Source organism: Tachypleus tridentatus, chromosome 7 (genome assembly GCF_004210375.1).
Source record: "Tachypleus tridentatus isolate NWPU-2018 chromosome 7, ASM421037v1, whole genome shotgun sequence".
Taxonomy (NCBI): Eukaryota; Metazoa; Arthropoda; class Merostomata; order Xiphosura; family Limulidae; genus Tachypleus; species Tachypleus tridentatus.
This window is the reverse complement of record NC_134831.1, coordinates 165,393,935-165,411,992: the sequence shown is the minus strand read 5'-3', so window position 1 is coordinate 165,411,992 and position 18,058 is coordinate 165,393,935. Positions and strand designations below refer to the sequence as shown.

At 31.5% G+C, this 18,058-nt stretch overlaps 1 protein-coding gene across 5 annotated transcripts in view; it reads left to right on the top strand.

Annotated features, from left to right (window-relative positions):
* LOC143257124 (protein argonaute-2-like) overlaps positions 1-18,058 on the top strand; it is a 64,973-nt gene that overhangs the window by 17,240 nt on the left and 29,675 nt on the right. For all 5 annotated transcript variants that reach the window (XR_013031695.1, XR_013031694.1, XM_076515391.1 and 2 more), the window contains exons 4-14: positions 1,802-1,983; positions 2,996-3,132; positions 5,346-5,568; positions 5,955-6,038; positions 6,678-6,741; positions 9,945-10,016; positions 12,183-12,230; positions 12,510-12,551; positions 14,311-14,433; positions 15,617-15,750; positions 17,291-17,475. Coding sequence is in view for 3 of the 5 variants with exons in the window: in XM_076515391.1 (XP_076371506.1) it covers positions 1,802-1,983; positions 2,996-3,132; positions 5,346-5,568; positions 5,955-6,038; positions 6,678-6,741; positions 9,945-10,016; positions 12,183-12,230; positions 12,510-12,551; positions 14,311-14,433; positions 15,617-15,750; positions 17,291-17,475 (1,294 nt within the window). In the remaining 2 variants the exon portion in view is untranslated. The remainder of the gene's footprint in view (positions 1-1,801; positions 1,984-2,995; positions 3,133-5,345; positions 5,569-5,954; positions 6,039-6,677; positions 6,742-9,944; positions 10,017-12,182; positions 12,231-12,509; positions 12,552-14,310; positions 14,434-15,616; positions 15,751-17,290; positions 17,476-18,058) is intronic.

The following is an 18,058-nucleotide window of genomic DNA, read 5'->3' as shown; positions in this document are numbered from 1 at the left end:
AAACATATCCTTTCCAGTAGAAAGATCATCCCTTGTGTACAAGGTAAGACTACTCTGTGGAAAACATACACAAGGGATGATCCTCCTTTGAAAAGGACTAAAGTAAGGCTATTGTGTGGTCTCTGTCTTTATTTATGTTGGAGATAAAAACTTGAAATAGAAAGTAGTTTCATTTTAATAGTATTCAGTAAAATAATCGAAGATAAAGTTATTACATCTTGTTAACCAAAGTTGTATTTTATCTCTACTTGGAAAAAAAAAACTTATACAAATCATGTATTTAAAAGGTGACACAACAGGTAATTTAGTTTTGTAAAAGTATCTGAGCTATGGATTTGATATTGTCATGGATTCTGAAGGAGACTGAACAGATTATTGGAACCTGTGGCTGACACTTTAAGTAGTTAGCTATTACTTTAATACTTCATAAATCAAACCTTGGGTCTGTTCCTCAGATATTAAGCATTCCCTCACATTATAATACAGGGTTTAGTATTTTTAATAACACATTTTAAAGTTTTAATTATTACTGGAATGATGAAGAAATGGCACCTTATGTTTTTGTAATACTTGTTTAGTAGGATTTGTATGTTAAGTGTGTTGATATGGTGATTTGAATGGAAAGTGTGGTTTATGTTTTTATAAGAGTTAGTATTTTGATGGCATTTTTAATATATTTTGTGTAATGACCTCAAAACTGACTTATTTTTTACAATGTTTATTTTGTTGTTTATTGATACTAGTTTTGATTTGTTACTATAACAATCTCAAGAGTAACTATATTTTTTGTAGTAGCATGTTGTTGAAATTTCTGATCTACTCTAATAATCATGAACCATGATTGTGATTCATAATAGTGATCACCCAGGAACTTCACAAGAATTCTATTAGAACATACGGACAAAAAACATCTTAAAAAGCAGACACTCAAGACATTCCATCTAAATAACTAAGGCTGTTAAAATATTGATAATAGCAAAGAACTTGATTTTCTGATATTAGACAAAAATGTATTCATTTGTTCTACATATTGTTCTTGTTTCACAGAAAAAAATGGCTATGGATATTTTACTCAAACCTTGGAAAACCTACTAAAAATCTCCTGTGCAGATCTTAGAACTATTTTTATGTTGATTCTTGAAACAGAAGGAGACATTTTCAGTTTTTATAATAATACTGTCCAAGTTTATCTTTGAAGGGATTAAAACACCAAATGCCTGCCATTGTATTTGGCATGTGTTAACTAAGTTTACATGAAACCTCAGACATAAAGTCACCTAGCTAAGTAAATGAGGTTGAGTGTGAGAAAAAAAAGAACCAATTCAGCAGTGTAATGTAACATTCAGCTGAATACACATATATGTATGTGGCTTAAAATTATTTCTCTGTAAATGGACGTAAAAATATATTTAATAAACAAGATTGTTAAAATCTTAAATTTAAAAAAGAGAATAGGGATCATCAAAAATGTGAAGAAACAAGTTTAGTCAAAGTAAACAGATTAGGCTGGAAATAGTGTCTACATTGTTTTCTTAGGCGACAAATCCCTATGTTGATCCCATGTTTACAATATGTATTGATGTCAGTGGAGCCAAAATAGAGAATTGAAGTTGGGTGAAATAATGTAGATGATATTCCAGTCTGGTTTGTTTATAAACCCTAATTGTAGGCTTGAAACATAATTTTTGTATTTTGATTCAATTTGTTTCTGTACTTTGTTTGATCCCTATTTCTACTTTTCAGATTAACGATTTTGACCAATCTTGTTCCAATAGAAACTATGGCTTATGTTTATGTTCAGGTTGATCTGGAAGTTACCCTCCCTGGAGAAGGGAAGGATCGGGTATTTAGGGTTTCCATTAAATGGATAGCACAAGTAAGCCTCTATGCTTTAGAAGAAGCACTGCAGGGCCGTTCCAGAACCATTCCCGTGGATGCCATACAAGCTCTTGATGTAGTCATGAGACATTTGCCAAGCATGACGTGAGTTATGTTTTTTTTTTCTGGGATTTTTACCTTATGTATTGATAATTATTAAAATTAATCAGAAATGTTTTAAATTGTATAAATTTGAGTTAATTATATACAAATAGTTAGTTGACCTCTTGTTTTACCAACTGAGCTGAAGGGATAGCCCCCTAGAGCTTGCAAGTAAGGTCTTTTTAATAACTGGAACTAGTGCACTCTTATTTCATAAAGAAATAATCAGGCCTACTTCTAGATTTGTGGGACAGCATCATGTTGGGTGCCCATGTGCAGTTTTATTTACAGTGTATCTCTTCACCTCAGATGTGAACCCAAGATCTCTTGCGTTCAAGTGGGTGCTCTCCCATCTGAGCTGAAAGGGTAGTTCCCTAGAGCTTGGTGGTAAGGCACATTTTAACAATTTAAACTGTTACACTTCAGTATGTTGAAAGTTAAATGTAATCTATAGAGGATCACATTTTATTACATTAATGCAAACAAAACCTAATAATTCTATTAAATAACAAAATGATATTAATATTTGAAAATGCTTAGATTCAGTGGAGGTGGGGGTATGAATAATAACATTAACTATGATCATTTGAAGTTTTTATCACTTAGACCTGTGAAAGTTGATTAGTGTTAAAAAAAATAGTGATTTCCAAACTAATCCTAAGATAAAGAACTGAAGGTACTTAACTGAATTAGTTATAATACTTGCCTTTTTAAGCATTACACTGTGTGCCATGTAACATTGTTTCTACATTTGTTACAGGGAAGATGTGTTTAATTCACAGTGAAACAAAGTATATTTATTGCAAATATTTTGACAAATGATGTATTGAGATTTTCAAAAGCTTATCACAAAGCTTCTAGACAAGTTGAGATTTATGTAGTTAAAACTATATTATTTATATAGTGTAACTAAATTAGCCTTGGAACTGTATATATTTTAGTTTGCTTGTGGAAACTATGAAAGGTCATTTTTTGTTTTTTGAGGTATATAAAACATCTTTACTTTGTGTTGTAGGTACACTCCTGTAGGACGTTCCTTCTTCTCCTCTCCTGATGGCTACTACCATCCTTTGGGAGGTGGTCGAGAGGTATGGTTTGGGTTTCACCAAAGTGTCCGCCCCAGTCAGTGGAAAATGATGCTGAATATAGATGGTATTTAATCTTTTCTGTCTAAACAAAATTTAGGAAATTCTAAGCTTAGAATAAAGAAATATATATTTTTTTTTATGTGTAAGCATCATGAGAAGAATGTTAACATCTGTATTTAGTTATAATGTTCTAGTGATTGTTTTAGGATTATCACATGTCTGTGTATTTTTTTACATTGAACAAATAATTAATACATGTATATTAAAATAGCACAAGTTATGTACATAGAGGACATTCTGTATGGATGTTAATAGGTGATTGATTTGGTTATTTCTATCAGCACTGAATATTGCTTGATGAATGTGTGATGTTTGAAGTGTGTACTCAGTTTTAGCTGATAGACTGAGCTAGTTACGTCACTGTTTTAAACCTTTTCCAGGGAGTTGCTAGTTTTAGATCACCTTCAAATTCACCCATTGTTACTTTTCTCAAATTATCTTAACATTGTTGAATTTAAGAGTTCAGAGACATAAATTCAGTGCTTACCATAAAACTAAGCCATATGTCAAGTTGGTTATTGTTTTGATTATTAAGAAACACTAGAACATTTCTCCTCATACAAAAAAAATTACCTTTATCCCTGTTTCTTATGATGTTACTGTTTATTTGCTTGTTTGTTTTTTTAATTTTGCACAAAGCTACATGAGGGCTATCTGTGCTAGCTGTCCCTAATTTAGCAGTGTAAGACCAGAGGGAAGGCAGCTAGTCATCACTGCCAACTCTTGAGCTACTCTTTTACCAACTAATAGTGGGATTGACTGTAACATTATAATGCTCCCACAGCTGAAAGGGGGAGCATGTTTAGTGTGACAGGAATTTGAACTTGCGACCCTCAGATTGCAAGTCGAGTGCCTTAACCACCTTGCCATGCCGGGCCAAGTGATGTTACTGAGCAAGATATTAATATAAAGATGGTGTCTGCAGTGCAATATCAGAATTTTTCACAATATTTAAATTATTTTCTATGTCATTAGTATTAGTGGAATTGGTTTTCTAATACTTAAGTGACTTGAACATAAACACAACTATAGGGTTATGTTATAGACCATGATAAGAGTACCAACACAATTACCTCATATGGTATTTACATTTTCAATTTTGGTTTCAGTAACAAAGATATTGGTTTCTTTTGTTCATTTACTGTTTAGAACTTTTACAGTGATATTTTCATCTGATGTGAGATCTTTTACTATATTTGTGTTGAGTCTATTGGAACACCAATACCTGACTGCATGGTGTTGTAAAACCAAATTAATATTTTGTAGATATCCATGTAGATGTATATAAATTTGAGATTGCAACATATGTTGAAGTATCAAAAATGAGTTTTGACCCACAGTGTCCTTGATTTACCAGCTGAGCTAAAATTCGTGACACACACACACACACACACACAGTTTAGAGTATGATTCCTCATTCAGTGTTTTTTGTACTGTAGTGGTCCTTGTTTTCAATGACTAAATATTTTAGGGTTCTATCTATGGATCTTTGGTGGCTAACAGCTCACTTGTAAATATATAATCTAAGTCAATTCCCTTAACCCTAGAATTATTGATTACTGTTTTGTATTATTCATATACACATGAGCTCAGTAATACTATTTATGGTTAGTTTCACTCATGACTTAAGAGAAACTGAAATTTGAATTCCCAGTTTTGTTCTTGTGATTGGGAATATTTTGAAGCTTGTAAACTGTATTTTTTCTATTAATATTTAACCAGGGATTTACTTTTTGTGATTATCAAAGATACTACTAAATATTTACCATTGTACCATGAAAGTTTTTAACTGGTGTGAAATTGAGGGTGCCAAATTGTGTGTGGAGGCTAAATCCTTTTGCTTGTTTATTCTTTATATATCATTTGTGGATGTAAATATTTTTTAATTTCTCCAATAATAAAAAAAGGAACAAAATGGGTGACAATTGTCTTGTTCAAAGGGACAAATGTAGAGATGATATTAATATTTTGGAATTAATGACCTGAAGAGGTAGCAAAATGGGATTGGATTATGTTACTGATCTTCTGAAAACTTTTGTAGATTTGTATTCCACCAAGATTTTATGTATAGTTGTTCATTTTATCCTTGTTTTGTTCATCATAAATACACTGCTTCAACCACCTAGTCTCAAAAAGTTGTTTTTAAGGCTATGTTTAGCTAGCAGGAATGTTTTGTTTTTCAAGTTGTACGATAATTTTGTGCTTTCTGTACCACAGTGTCAGCGACAGCTTTTTACAAAGCACAGCCTGTAATAGAGTTCATGTGTGAGGTTTTAGACATTAGAGACATCAGCGAGCAGAGGAAACCACTAACTGACTCTCAACGAGTGAAATTTACCAAAGAGATAAAAGGTTTAAAAATTGAAATCACACACTGTGGATCGATGAGACGAAAATACAGGGTGTGTAATGTAACCAGACGTCCAGCACAATTGCAGTCGTGAGTGTGTGCATTTTTAGCGTTGTTCAGGGAGATAATGTAACTTTAAGATTTTTATTTAGAAAAACAACTTTTTTAATGCTTAAATATTTTAACTAATTATGGAAATTATGAGAGATTTCAGCAGCATTAGATTTTTAGATTTCTTGATGCTTTTAGGTAAATATTTTATAGAAGAAGGAACAATTAAAGGTTTTCTATGAAAAGGTACACAGATGTAGAAATTATTGTACCTAGAAAATATTTAGAAATGTAAAACTGTACAATTGACTTTGCTTAAAAAAATTTAAATTGCACAGCATTACACCTTGTCTTACATTTCTTTTGTGTATAGTGTTTGCTTCAGTTGGTTATGATGAAAACTTCTGTAATGTTTTGTTGTACAGGTTCCCTCTGCAGCTTGAGAATGGACAGACTGTGGAGTGTACTGTAGCAAAGTACTTTCTTGATAAATACAAGATGAAGTTAAGGTCAGTAAAAAAATGTTTTATAATTATAGGTTAAAAATTATAAGAAATATACACTGTGAGAAAAAAATTACAGTTAAAGTTTGTTTCTAAAATTTTAAGGTGTTTTTATGGAAACATGGTCTCCAAGGCTTGGCAGTGTGCCAGTTTTAATAATATATCATGTACAATTTACAGGATTTTATTTACAATTTTAACTGTGATTATGGAAGTAAGCTAGTACTTTTTCTGGTGTTTGAAATATTAACTATTATAAAGTTAATAAAGTTCTTTGGTGAACAGTGGTAAGTGTACAGACAGTGCTAAGATTAAAATAATCCTTCAGTGAGTCAGTGGTAAGTTTACACACATACAGTGCTAAAATTTGGGTTTTATACAGAGCACTGAAAACCCATTAGTGAAATGTGTTAGTAACACGTATCCATTCATCTATTTATTCTTGTGTGGTTAATATAAATTTTTATATCATAATATCTGTTGTTAGTTTGTTAGTGGTATTGTATTATTTTTAAAGAGAATTTTTATAATTTTACTTAAAATTATTATGTTTTTCTATTATGTATGTAAAGAACAAAATATAAAGCATGTGAATATTTTTAAAACAGTGTATTTAAGTTTTCCCTTTAACAATTTCTTCATTAGATATCCTCATTTACCATGTCTACAAGTTGGGCAAGAACATAAACATACATATTTACCTCTGGAGGTAGGAATATGGATTTGTTTTAGTTTCTCATTTTAGGTTCTCTTGTGCCTGGTCTTTGTTTTTCAATTATTTTTTAAATTTTCAGTTTTTCTTCTTGATGCATTTCAGATTGAAATAAAAGTTAAGAGAAATTCGTATTACTAAAAGAAAAAAAAAGTAACATTGAAATGTTTATAACATTCAGTGGTGGGCAAGTAACACTTCACTGAGTTACATTACAATGCTGAATATCATTGTTTTAAAGAAGGAAGTATGGTTATTGTACCATTAATGGATTTAAATATAATAATTAATAAATATTCTAATACAACACCTGATTTATACTAACTATATACTATTGTAGGTTCTTATTAGAATCAAATTTAAAAAGAATCATAGACAGTGATTAGTAGTTGTAGTTTAACCATGAGAATTGGACAGTTTCAGGTAGTCTCTCTGATACTACAAATGTGTGTAATTACAATTCAGTTATTCAGAGTTTTATGTTTCTCTCCAACTTCAGGTTGTTTGCTGTTGTGTTTAATACATCATGAGCTAGTCATCATATCTAAAAATAGAAACATTATGTAATGGAATTCAATGCATTTAACTCCTTAATCTTTGGGGTTTCTGTGTGATAAAATATGTTTGTAACCAGTTGTTTTAATAAGAAACCATAGTTTATTTTGAATCTCTTATACAATTGATATTCTTATCAGCTGTGTACCAACAGGTCATTGGTTGTAAAAATCACTAAGGATGAAGACAGAGGTATATGTGTTTTACAATACATAAAAAAGCATCTAAGGGCTAGAAAATAATAATTGTTTGATCACTGCATCAGTTTTGTGTACACCAATCCTGTAAATTTGTAAGCCCCAGAAAATGTTTCGATGTTTCTCAGAAACATTTGTGAGTGAGGTTGTGTATACATTTAATGAGTAAAACATTTTTAGATTTGTGATTTGATCATGCTCCCATACGAAGCTGATAACAGTATTATATCTCCATGTTTGGAAATTAAGTAATTATTGCCCACAAAACTTTGAAGATTTAGTAGCTAAACAAAATAATCAAAATTGTCAAAGCTGTGAATTTTTTTATTTAAATTTAATATATATATTATTTTGTAATAAATGCCTTGTTAAAAGAATCTGAACATGTGGCTGTTGGGGAATGTTCTAATTATTACTTTTGCAGTATGACTGCTGTTATTTCATGGGGCTCAGTGTCAGCTAGTTTTCTACGAAATTTTGGTGCAACTCATTTCTATTGCTGTTTCACAAACTCATCCATTTAAATAATGTCTGGAAGGCTGTTTAACCTCTAAGTATTCAGATAAAGTCTGAAAAGCTGTTTAAATTCTACCATTCAGATAGTCTGAAAAGTTGTTTAAATTCTACCATTCAGATAAAGTCTTGGAAGGTTATTTTAATCTCATCTGTTCAGATAATGTCAGGAAGGCTGTTTAACTTCAGCCATGTGGATAATGTCTGGAAGGCTGTTTAAATTCAACCATTTAGATAATGTTTGGTATGCTGTTTAACCTCAGCCATGTAAACAACGTCTGGAATGCTGTTTGATGGAACAGCTTGCATGTTGGGTGGGATGTGTCATATTTAAGAAGAGGTGTGATACTTTTGGTAAAGCAGTATATAGTGTTTTTCTTTGTAAAGGTGAAAATAATGGAGAAAATTGAACTGTACTATTACACTGAATGAGTGAAAACTTTAAATTCATATAATTTTAAGGGTAAAAAAGAAGCTTATGTTCCTTCCAACACCCAACTATAACTACCACTTGTGTAAATATCCAATCTTTTCTTGAACTTAGTTAAATTTTCTGCTTCCATTACCCTTCAAGGAGCAGCTCATTCCAAAAGCCAGCCACCCTGTTTTAAAAATAATACTGTCTAAACTGCAGATGATACCTACACTGCCAAGTTTTGAACTTATGTTTCATTGTCTTGTTGTTTTCACTGCTAAACACAAAAGTTTGATGTCTATATTATCAATACCCTTGATAATCTTAAACATCTGAATTAAATCATCTCTGACCCTTCTTCTTTCTAGAGATTTTAGTCTCTTATCATAAAACAACCCCACCATTTTAGGTATCATCCTAGTGGCTCTTCTCTGAACTTTCTCTAACAATTCAGTGTCCTTTTAGAGAATGGAACCCCAAAACTGTACACATCACTCTAAATGATCACTCTAAATGATCACTCAAGTGATCTATCTAGTGAAACAGTAATATCTCTCATATTCAATATTTCTGTAGATGCTATCCAAAATCCTGTTAACCCTATTACTAGCTACAATACACTGTTTGGATGACTTAAGTGATTTTTTTTATTACAACACCAAGATCTTTTTTTCAACTATAATATTCCCATTTAAATTATAACAATTTGAATTGTGAAAACTTGCATACATCACCTACCATTGTGGATAGTTAAACATCATCTGCCATGTATTGGTGTCAAATGGCCTAAATATCTCTTAAGTCTGTAGCATCTTTGATACAGTTAGTCACATAAAAAATGTTAATGTTATCTGCAAACTTCAGTATTTAATATTTTGTTAGTTATTTCAGAGTCAGTATCATTAATATAAATCATGAAAATCAGAGGATCCCAGTACACAGTCCTGGGGCACACTGCTTGTAACTGTTATCCAATCAAATCTAATTTGTGATGACAAGAAACCCACTTGCAGTAAAAAATGTATCTCAGGATGTCTGGTATGGCTATTAACTCTTTTACTAATAAAGCAGAGAACAAAGTTTTGACTTTCTTTGGTCATCTTCAGGTTGAAACATTTTTTCTGCTTTATTAGTGAAAGTGTTAATACCCATACCAGCCATCCTGAGATACAGTCAGATCTAACTCCATTTATTACTACTTTCTCTTTTCCACTCTCTAGCTAACTTTCTATCCAATTTAATAACATTTGCTCCACACTTACAGATTTAATTTTTTTAACTATTGCAATTACCCTAAGTTAATGACCACTATCCAGCTTTAATCATGAGCAAAGATAATGTTTGAAATAATAGACTAATTATGACTTCTGAAAACTTCTTAGATTAAACTACATGTTTAAAAGCCTCGTACATGCACACTAGGCCTAGCTGGTAACCATATATTTGTAGAGGAAAAATAAATTGTTTAGTACATGCAATACACTGTTGCCTTACTACATATTTCCTTTGTTATTTTCTAGGTGTGTAACATAGTTGCAGGACAGCGATGTATAAAGAAGTTGACTGACATGCAAACTTCCACCATGATCAAGGTAAACTGACCTTAACCAATTTTTCCATCAGAGATTTTTAAAGAAACCAGTCATGGACTTGTTCATGTACAACTGTTGTAAAGAAAAAAACAATGTAGTATTTATCTATTAACCATGTGAACAAAACATGTTTGGATATTTAAACTATACATAGAATGGTTATTCTTGTTGCATCTTTTCTCAATTAAATCAGTTAACAGTGAAAAACATGTACACTATTTAGTGGCATGCTTGAATGAACTAACTAGTTTCTATTAATTATTCTTTTAGTGAAACTGGGAAATGGAACAAACTTGGGGAGTTTTGTTTTGATTTTCTGAAAGTAGAGCCTGAAATGTTTATTTTCCATAAATATTGCTAAACAAAGTAAAAGTACAAAGTTACTTATTTTCAACAAGCTTCAGCTACTAATGTGTGCAAATGGAATGTGTTTCATACAACTTCTGATTTTTTATTTTATTTTTTAATTTTCTAACATGGCTTGAAATGTGTTAACTAAAACAAAAAAAAAAATCCAATATCAAAAGAAGTGGTTAGCTCTCTCTTCACAGGATAGGTCAAACTTGACTCATCATGTGACCACTTTATACTTTTTGAAGTCTTTTATAGTTTGATAGTACAAGTTTCAATATAGTATGTATATCTTCACAACATTTGACAGACTTTCTGTAAATATTGCAAGCCTTTCACATACGAAAGAATTACATGTTTAGCAAAGTATTTTTAATAAACTAGAAAAGACTGGTTCGTAAACATTTTGTCTTTTTTGACTACTCTGAGTGCAAAGTGATTTTCATGTGAAGATTAAAAATACTTCACCTCATAGTTCACAAATTTCATTTGCATATAATCTCTAAAACCTTCTAAATACGCTTCAAACTTTTGTTTTTAGTAAAAGTTTATATTTATCTGCTGTTTTCTCTACCATAACTATAAGAGGTAGATCAATTTGGTTAATTGTGTAACCACCAAAAAGAAAATCTAAGTTGGTGTTTTTTTTTCTAAAATGACTTCAAATTGTAGCATGAAACTAAAAAGCTTTAAACTTGTAGCAGTATATATTTGCTTGTTTAAATTTTATTGTTTTACTGCCCTTTGAACCATTTCTAACTACTATTTGAACTGCTATGAGTTGTAAATCACTTAGGGAACATGGAGTTTAACTTGTACCATTGAATTACATTAACTGTAGCCTACTCTGAACTGCTTGCTTGTGTGCATGCCTGGTGAAACACTATTATTATCTTATCTAACTTTAACTAACCTAAAGAGATTCTATCTTAACATTTTAATTACTTTTGTAATAATAAATATCTAGTGCACATGAAAAACAAGAAATAAACTACTTACTTGGCCCTTCTTCTTTCTTTTTTTTTTACTGTCAACTGTTGATGACATTTAACCTAATTTTTTTTACACTAATGTTAATAGTGAACTAACTTTTTATTTAATTCAGTAATGCACCAAAAAGCATAACATAATAAACATGTAGAAATGAAACAATGTCTTATAAATATTGCAATTTTTGGCTTTCGAAGTGTGAGGCAGGAGATGAAACGAATTTGTCAGAGCTAGTCAATATCTGTCCTATGGGACTGAAGCTTTTACTGAGAGACAAGCTGAAACTACTCTGTTCAGAAAAGAATGTAATATAATGCAGTGTTTGATAGATGAAAATTTGGGTTTTCTATTGGTTATCAATAATAGAGTTAAATGTAAGAGTATTGTCAACAAATCATGAAAGAGAGAATGTGACAGATTTATGTGGCAAGAGGGCTCAGTAACTAAAAAAAAATTGAAGGTTATAAATATTATGCTTGGTATGAGAAATAAAGATCTTATAGTAAGTAATTTAAGTTAAATTTCATACTTGAGGTGGTGAGTAGATTAGAGAAGATGAGATGTCTATAAAAAAGTCAATTTCTCACACAAGAGGAAGTTCAGGATTTTTTAAAAATATTACCTTATAAAATTAATTTGTGTACTATTAAAATATGGATTGTTATGTATAGATTTATGCCATAGTAATTAGTATAATACAAAAGCTTAATTAGATTTTAAATGTAAGTCAGAAAATACCTGTGCATTTTGTACCTTTTATAGGTTTTCATGACCTAAAAAACGTGTGTTTTAAGTGTGAAATGAATTGTGTTTTTTGTGTTACAGGCAACTGCAAGGTCTGCTCCTGATCGAGAAAGAGAGATTAATAACTTGGTATGGAAACATTTAATTTGTTTCTTATGTTGTTTTTCTATCCCCTTGAGAGGTATTGTGGTTCATCTTTAAATAACAGAAATAAAAATATATTTAGAGTCATACCATTGGTTACTTGTGTTCAGCGTATGAAAAGTCAATGTAATTTGTTTGACATAAGAATGTACTGGGTTTTTACTTAAAACTTAGCTGTATACCACTTATATCTTTGTTGTGTGTTAACTCTAAATACATAATTAACATGAGGAATAATAAAATATTATTTTTGTCTGGTTTTAGGTTTCAGCTAATGCAGCTCAGATTCCAGAACCACCTATGTTGGTAATGTATTTTTTGTGATAAGATGTTCTAAACAAAATGTTATACTAATAACATTTACAGTGCTAAAAAACGTTCACACATATTTCAAATATTAATTAAAAAAACGATTTAATATCTGCTTAGTTGAAAATATAAATATGTATTTCTTGATTTAGTTTTTTCTGGTACAAAGTAAAATTTGGATAAAAAAAAAATTCTGGATGTTTTTATTACTCTTTTACTGTAATCTTAAAGTTGTAACATTTTTATATACTTACCTTTTATTGGCTATATTCTGTTAAAAGTTTATTATAATTTTTATGTATGTTCATTTGTTATTTTATAGCTAACTTAAATTAAATGAATAAAAAATTCCAGAAGATGTGAAAAAATGTTTTCAGAATTTTACCATGAAGAGTTGGTAGTAGACATTAATATGTTTGAGTACTTCAACTTTGATTTTATCAGTTATAAACTTGGGTTTTGTAGAACATCTGTACCCTGGATATATTTACACTATGTATTGAGTACTTTAGAGCATGTGTACCCTGGATATATTTATGCTACGTATTGAGTTCTGTAGAACATGTATCCTGGATGTATTTAACTATGTATTGGGAATTACATAATTAATAAAATGACAGATTACTTAATTTCATGAAGAACTTTGGTTTGTTAGGAAAGAAGTTGGCAGTTTTGCATTAATGCTTATAAGTTTTAGGACCTGGGATGGCCTAGTGGTTAGGGCACTTAACTTACAATATGTGGTTCATGGGATTGAATCCTTTTACCAGATGTGTTTGCACTTTTAGCCATGGGTGTACTACAATGCAACTATTTTTTGTTGGTTAACAGTAGTTTGATAGTTTGTGCTGGGTGGTGTTTTCCTGTTTACTATCTGCTTTTCCTCTAGTCTATTGCATGAAAATTTAGTACAGATAGCCCTTTAGTAGCTGTTCTTGAAAGTTCAACAAAACCAATTAATTATGAACCTAGACGCTTCTCTCTTGACATTTAACACACTTATTGTAACTGGAACGTATATTTCCCAGTGCTCCCACCCCCTCACACTAAGACTGGGACAAACATTTTCCATTGTCAACACTGTTTATGACTTCCTCTGCTGTGTCCAGGTTAATTATTTTGTCTATCATCACTAGATGGAGAGCTAACATCCTCTTATGTCATTGCATTTTCATCACCGCATATTTCAATACCACTTGACTCACTTTCACTGTCTTGTATCCATCTGAGTCAAGCTCATCAAGCATATTCATATAATAATTAGGATTACTACTCATCACTAGTGATGCAGACATGGTTGTTACTCAGTTGCTGTATATACAGCTTAACCATCTTGTTGATTGCTGAAGGGCTGAGTGGAAAACATTGACAGAAACCATATATCTACATTAGGTGGGGTGTCAGTAAATACTTTCCAACTAATTTTACCTCCGTATATTACGAGGCAGTTCTGAGTGACAGTGGAAAACATTTTTCTCAGTTGCAATGTGAGGGGGTTAAAACAGGGTGGACAAAAAATACAGTGCTATTAGACATTTTTTTTTAAATGTGTAGACCCATTTTCAAAGAATGAACAACCTAAAGTCAGCAACAATTTATTGACTTGCATGGAAAGACAAGTGGTGTTTCCTCCCTATAATTCTCAGTGTGTAGAACTCTCTAGATAATATAATTAAAGAAGTTTAGTATTATATTAACCAGTTAATTATTCATTATTTTGTTGGTCATTTTACTGATAAATCCTGTTAAACTTTAGGTGCGTAAAGCAGACTTCAACAATGATCCATATGTCAGGGCATTTGGGTTGTCTATTAACAGTATCATGATGGAAGTCCGGGGTCGTATCTTACCACCACCCAAGCTTCAGTATGGAGGACGGGTAAGATATTATATATTTTAATAGAATTTGATTAATCTATTCAGGGATAAGACTAAAGCAAATATTATGAGTAAACATTTGTAATATTGGTGTTGGGGGGGTTAAGTGTGAAAATTAAATTGTTTCGTATATCTCATGAAAACCCTCTAGAAGTAAATACTGGAGTCCAGAAGTCTGTCTGAACAGTAACAAATAGTCTTTCTAAATGGGCATTAACATTACCAGAAGGCCAGTGACTAGCATGTGTTGTTATCACGTTTGTCTTGAAAAAAGTGCTGAAAGCTGACAACAATACACAAAAACTAGATGGAATGATTAAAGGTTTATTTTAAATGAGTATTTTCTTATGACGTTAACATAATGATAATGTTTAAAGAATTAAATATGTAGTTATGTAAGGTTCTTTTACAGTTAGTACTACACACAACAGTAATGGTAATATTAATCATGAATGAATATCTAAACATCAAAGTAAAATGCACTAGATTGCCTTCCAAAAATATCACATTTTCTATACTTCTTTGCCCTCTCTTCAGACTGTTGTTGACCATATATTCAGTTTGATGTTAATTTTCAGACTTTCAGCCTGCCCTATTCTTATCCTTGTCTTAATACAATACCATGATGGAATTTTGTAGTAATATTTTACTACTAGCCAAGCTTAAGGATGGGGTGGGGTGAATAATCTAGTATAATACTTATGTTTCTGATGTGATCTGTTTTCTGTACGTGTGTATATATTACATTATATTGAATCTTTTAAACAGATGAAAATTAAATGGTTTTTAACACAAACAGTTAAAGATTAAATCTTTAAAATATATACGTAAGGATGACACAAAAAGGTTTAGATTTTCTCGTGACATAATTGTTCTATCAGTCTATTATATTGGTTCATCCATTCATATTATTATCCATGTATAACAACCCTGAGGGATCTTATTGGTTGTGATGCATAGATCATTGGGATGGTGGAAGGTTTTTAGTGCTACCTTTTTAAAAATATTATAATAAATAGAAATGTTACTATAAAGTCTGTGATGCAAACTTTCTATACATATTTATGACATTCTTTGTACTGTACATGATATTTAAAATGTAGTTTCCATTACTACATTGAGTTAAAAAGAGTAGAATTATGTGCTCATTTTAAAACAGTATCTTATTTATTTGTTATTTATAGACCAGGCAACAAGCTATTCCTAACCAAGGTGTTTGGGATATGAGAGGAAAACAGTTTCACACAGGGATAGAAATAAGAGTCTGGGCTATTGCTTGTTTTGCTCCACAGCGAACTTGCAGAGAAGATGCGTTAAGGTAAGTTGTTTTCATTGATTGTTAAGTCTTTAGCCTTATGATGCTAAAAAGTGGATTTTGATACATGTAATGGGTGGAGTGCAAATAACCTATTGTGTAGCTCTGTATTTATCAAAGACCAAAATCAAATCACTTTAGTTTCTAGTTTTGTTAAATGTATTTTTTTTCCTCTTATGCTTAAAGATTAGGCATGGCCTTGAGATTAGCATGAAACGTTGCATCAAAGTGTTCTTGGCTCTTATCCCATTGACACAAAATCATGCTTTGTACTTTGGGACAGTAGATGCAATAAAAGAATGCCAATTTACTCCTTAAACTCAAGTGGACACTGCCAGTGTGTGGCCTAAAATCTTGATTTACTTATGAGAAGGTGACAGCATTCAACAACAATTATGTCTCTCTGACTGAAAACTAATTCAAACCATGTTAATATCCTCCTTTTATAAATAGACTGAAAGTTCTATGAAGCATTATTTGTTGTGAAAAAAATTTCAGATCAAGTTATCTTTGTGACTGTTTCATTGTTTTCTTGTGAAATCTAACAGTTTGTTTACATCAATTGTAAAACAAATATGGTGAAAGACGCCAACATATTTTTTACTACTGAGCAAATAATGAGACTGAGGGAATGATGACAATATTGGTTCAGATCTTGAATTTTACTGAAGAGAGACTAGTGATCAAAATGACTCAGAACCATCAAGACAGTTTGGTGGTACTTAGTCTACTGATCAGAGGGGGAGCATCACACCAAACAGGCCATGAAAGCTAGCCCAATCTTGAGTTGATCCACCTCCTGGATTTATGTCCACTTCCATGAATAATGACTGGGCTGAGGTAGATCTGCAAGATAGGCCAGTCACAAGTAATGATTTTGAGGTGTTGCCAAAGAATGGACAGTTTCCAGGTGTATGCAGCAACATCGGTAATAACTAATGCTCCTTAACTTGAAGCTCTGTTTACAGAAGATGTAATGAATGCTTTTGTCATTGCTAATGAGTACACTAAAGGACAAGTTAGAAAGAAAATTCAGTGAAGGTTGAAGTATTTGAACTGGACTCCTTTAACCATGATGCTCAGTTGAAGTTTGTCGTGATTACATCAATGAACATTGACAGACAACCTGGCATTCAAGACTACTTCACCATCTACTGATCTCTCTGTATACCCTTCTATTATCAAATGTTCAATAGGGAAAGGTTGAGGCTATTTACTCAATGCTTAATGTGGGTATCCCTGATAATGAATAGAAAAACAAAATTCATATTTTATAAGGTATGGTGATAATTATTAGGACTTCATGAAATAAATTTCAGCAGTGTGTGCAAAATATTATTGGTTCAAACAGTTAAAAATTGCCCAAAAATTGTTGACTGGCTGATTTCTCTCTAGTTTCTTAGGTCAAAATGTGGAACAGATAACTTTCTTACTTTTAACTTATTTCACTGTGATTATTGTTTATCAAGTTGTTTAATATATTAAGAATGTTGTTTCATGGAGAGTATTTTGTCTTAAGGACTTGTATACTTCATTATTTCAGGAATTTCACACAACAGCTGCAGAAAATTAGCAACGATGCAGGCATGCCCATTATTGGTCAGCCATGTTTCTGTAAGTATGCTACTGGACCTGACCAAGTGGAACCTATGTTTCGTTACCTCAAGTCAACATTCCAAGGTTTACAATTAGTTGTGGTTGTACTGCCTGGGAAAACCCCTGTCTATGGTAAGTTTAACAATCATTTATCATTTTGCAGGATTGATAACATATAGCAAGATTCTATATCACTGTTATTAATTTTTTAGTTAACCTATATGACATTGGCTCACTCAAGTGTGCATGCCATAACATTTTATAGTTACATTGGAAAAGGAAATTAACAATTTTACTCTCAATGCATGTCAATAAACATAAAACTTTATTTATGTTACGGAAGATTTACGTATTATATTTCAGATTGCTTATATGCCAAGTATCAGTGTTTGTCTGAATAGCTAACAGAATTCCAACAATTAAGTTGAAGCTTATTTAGAAATCTAGTTAAATTACAACAGTTTTGTAACATTTTTTCATAGTGAGTGATTATTTTTTGTGTTCTAAAATGTGCATGGTTGAAAGCTACGTGAATTTTCACTTAGAGAAGTAACATGTACTTCATGGTATTTGTGGTACTATCTGTGGATCTGTTGCCATGAGTTTATTGATAGGAGGTTTACTGTTCAAGTGGATATGAACTACAGTAATAAAACCATAAAATTAATAGTTGAAAATGTAAAGTTAAGATGACCGTTAGTCCAATGAAATGATC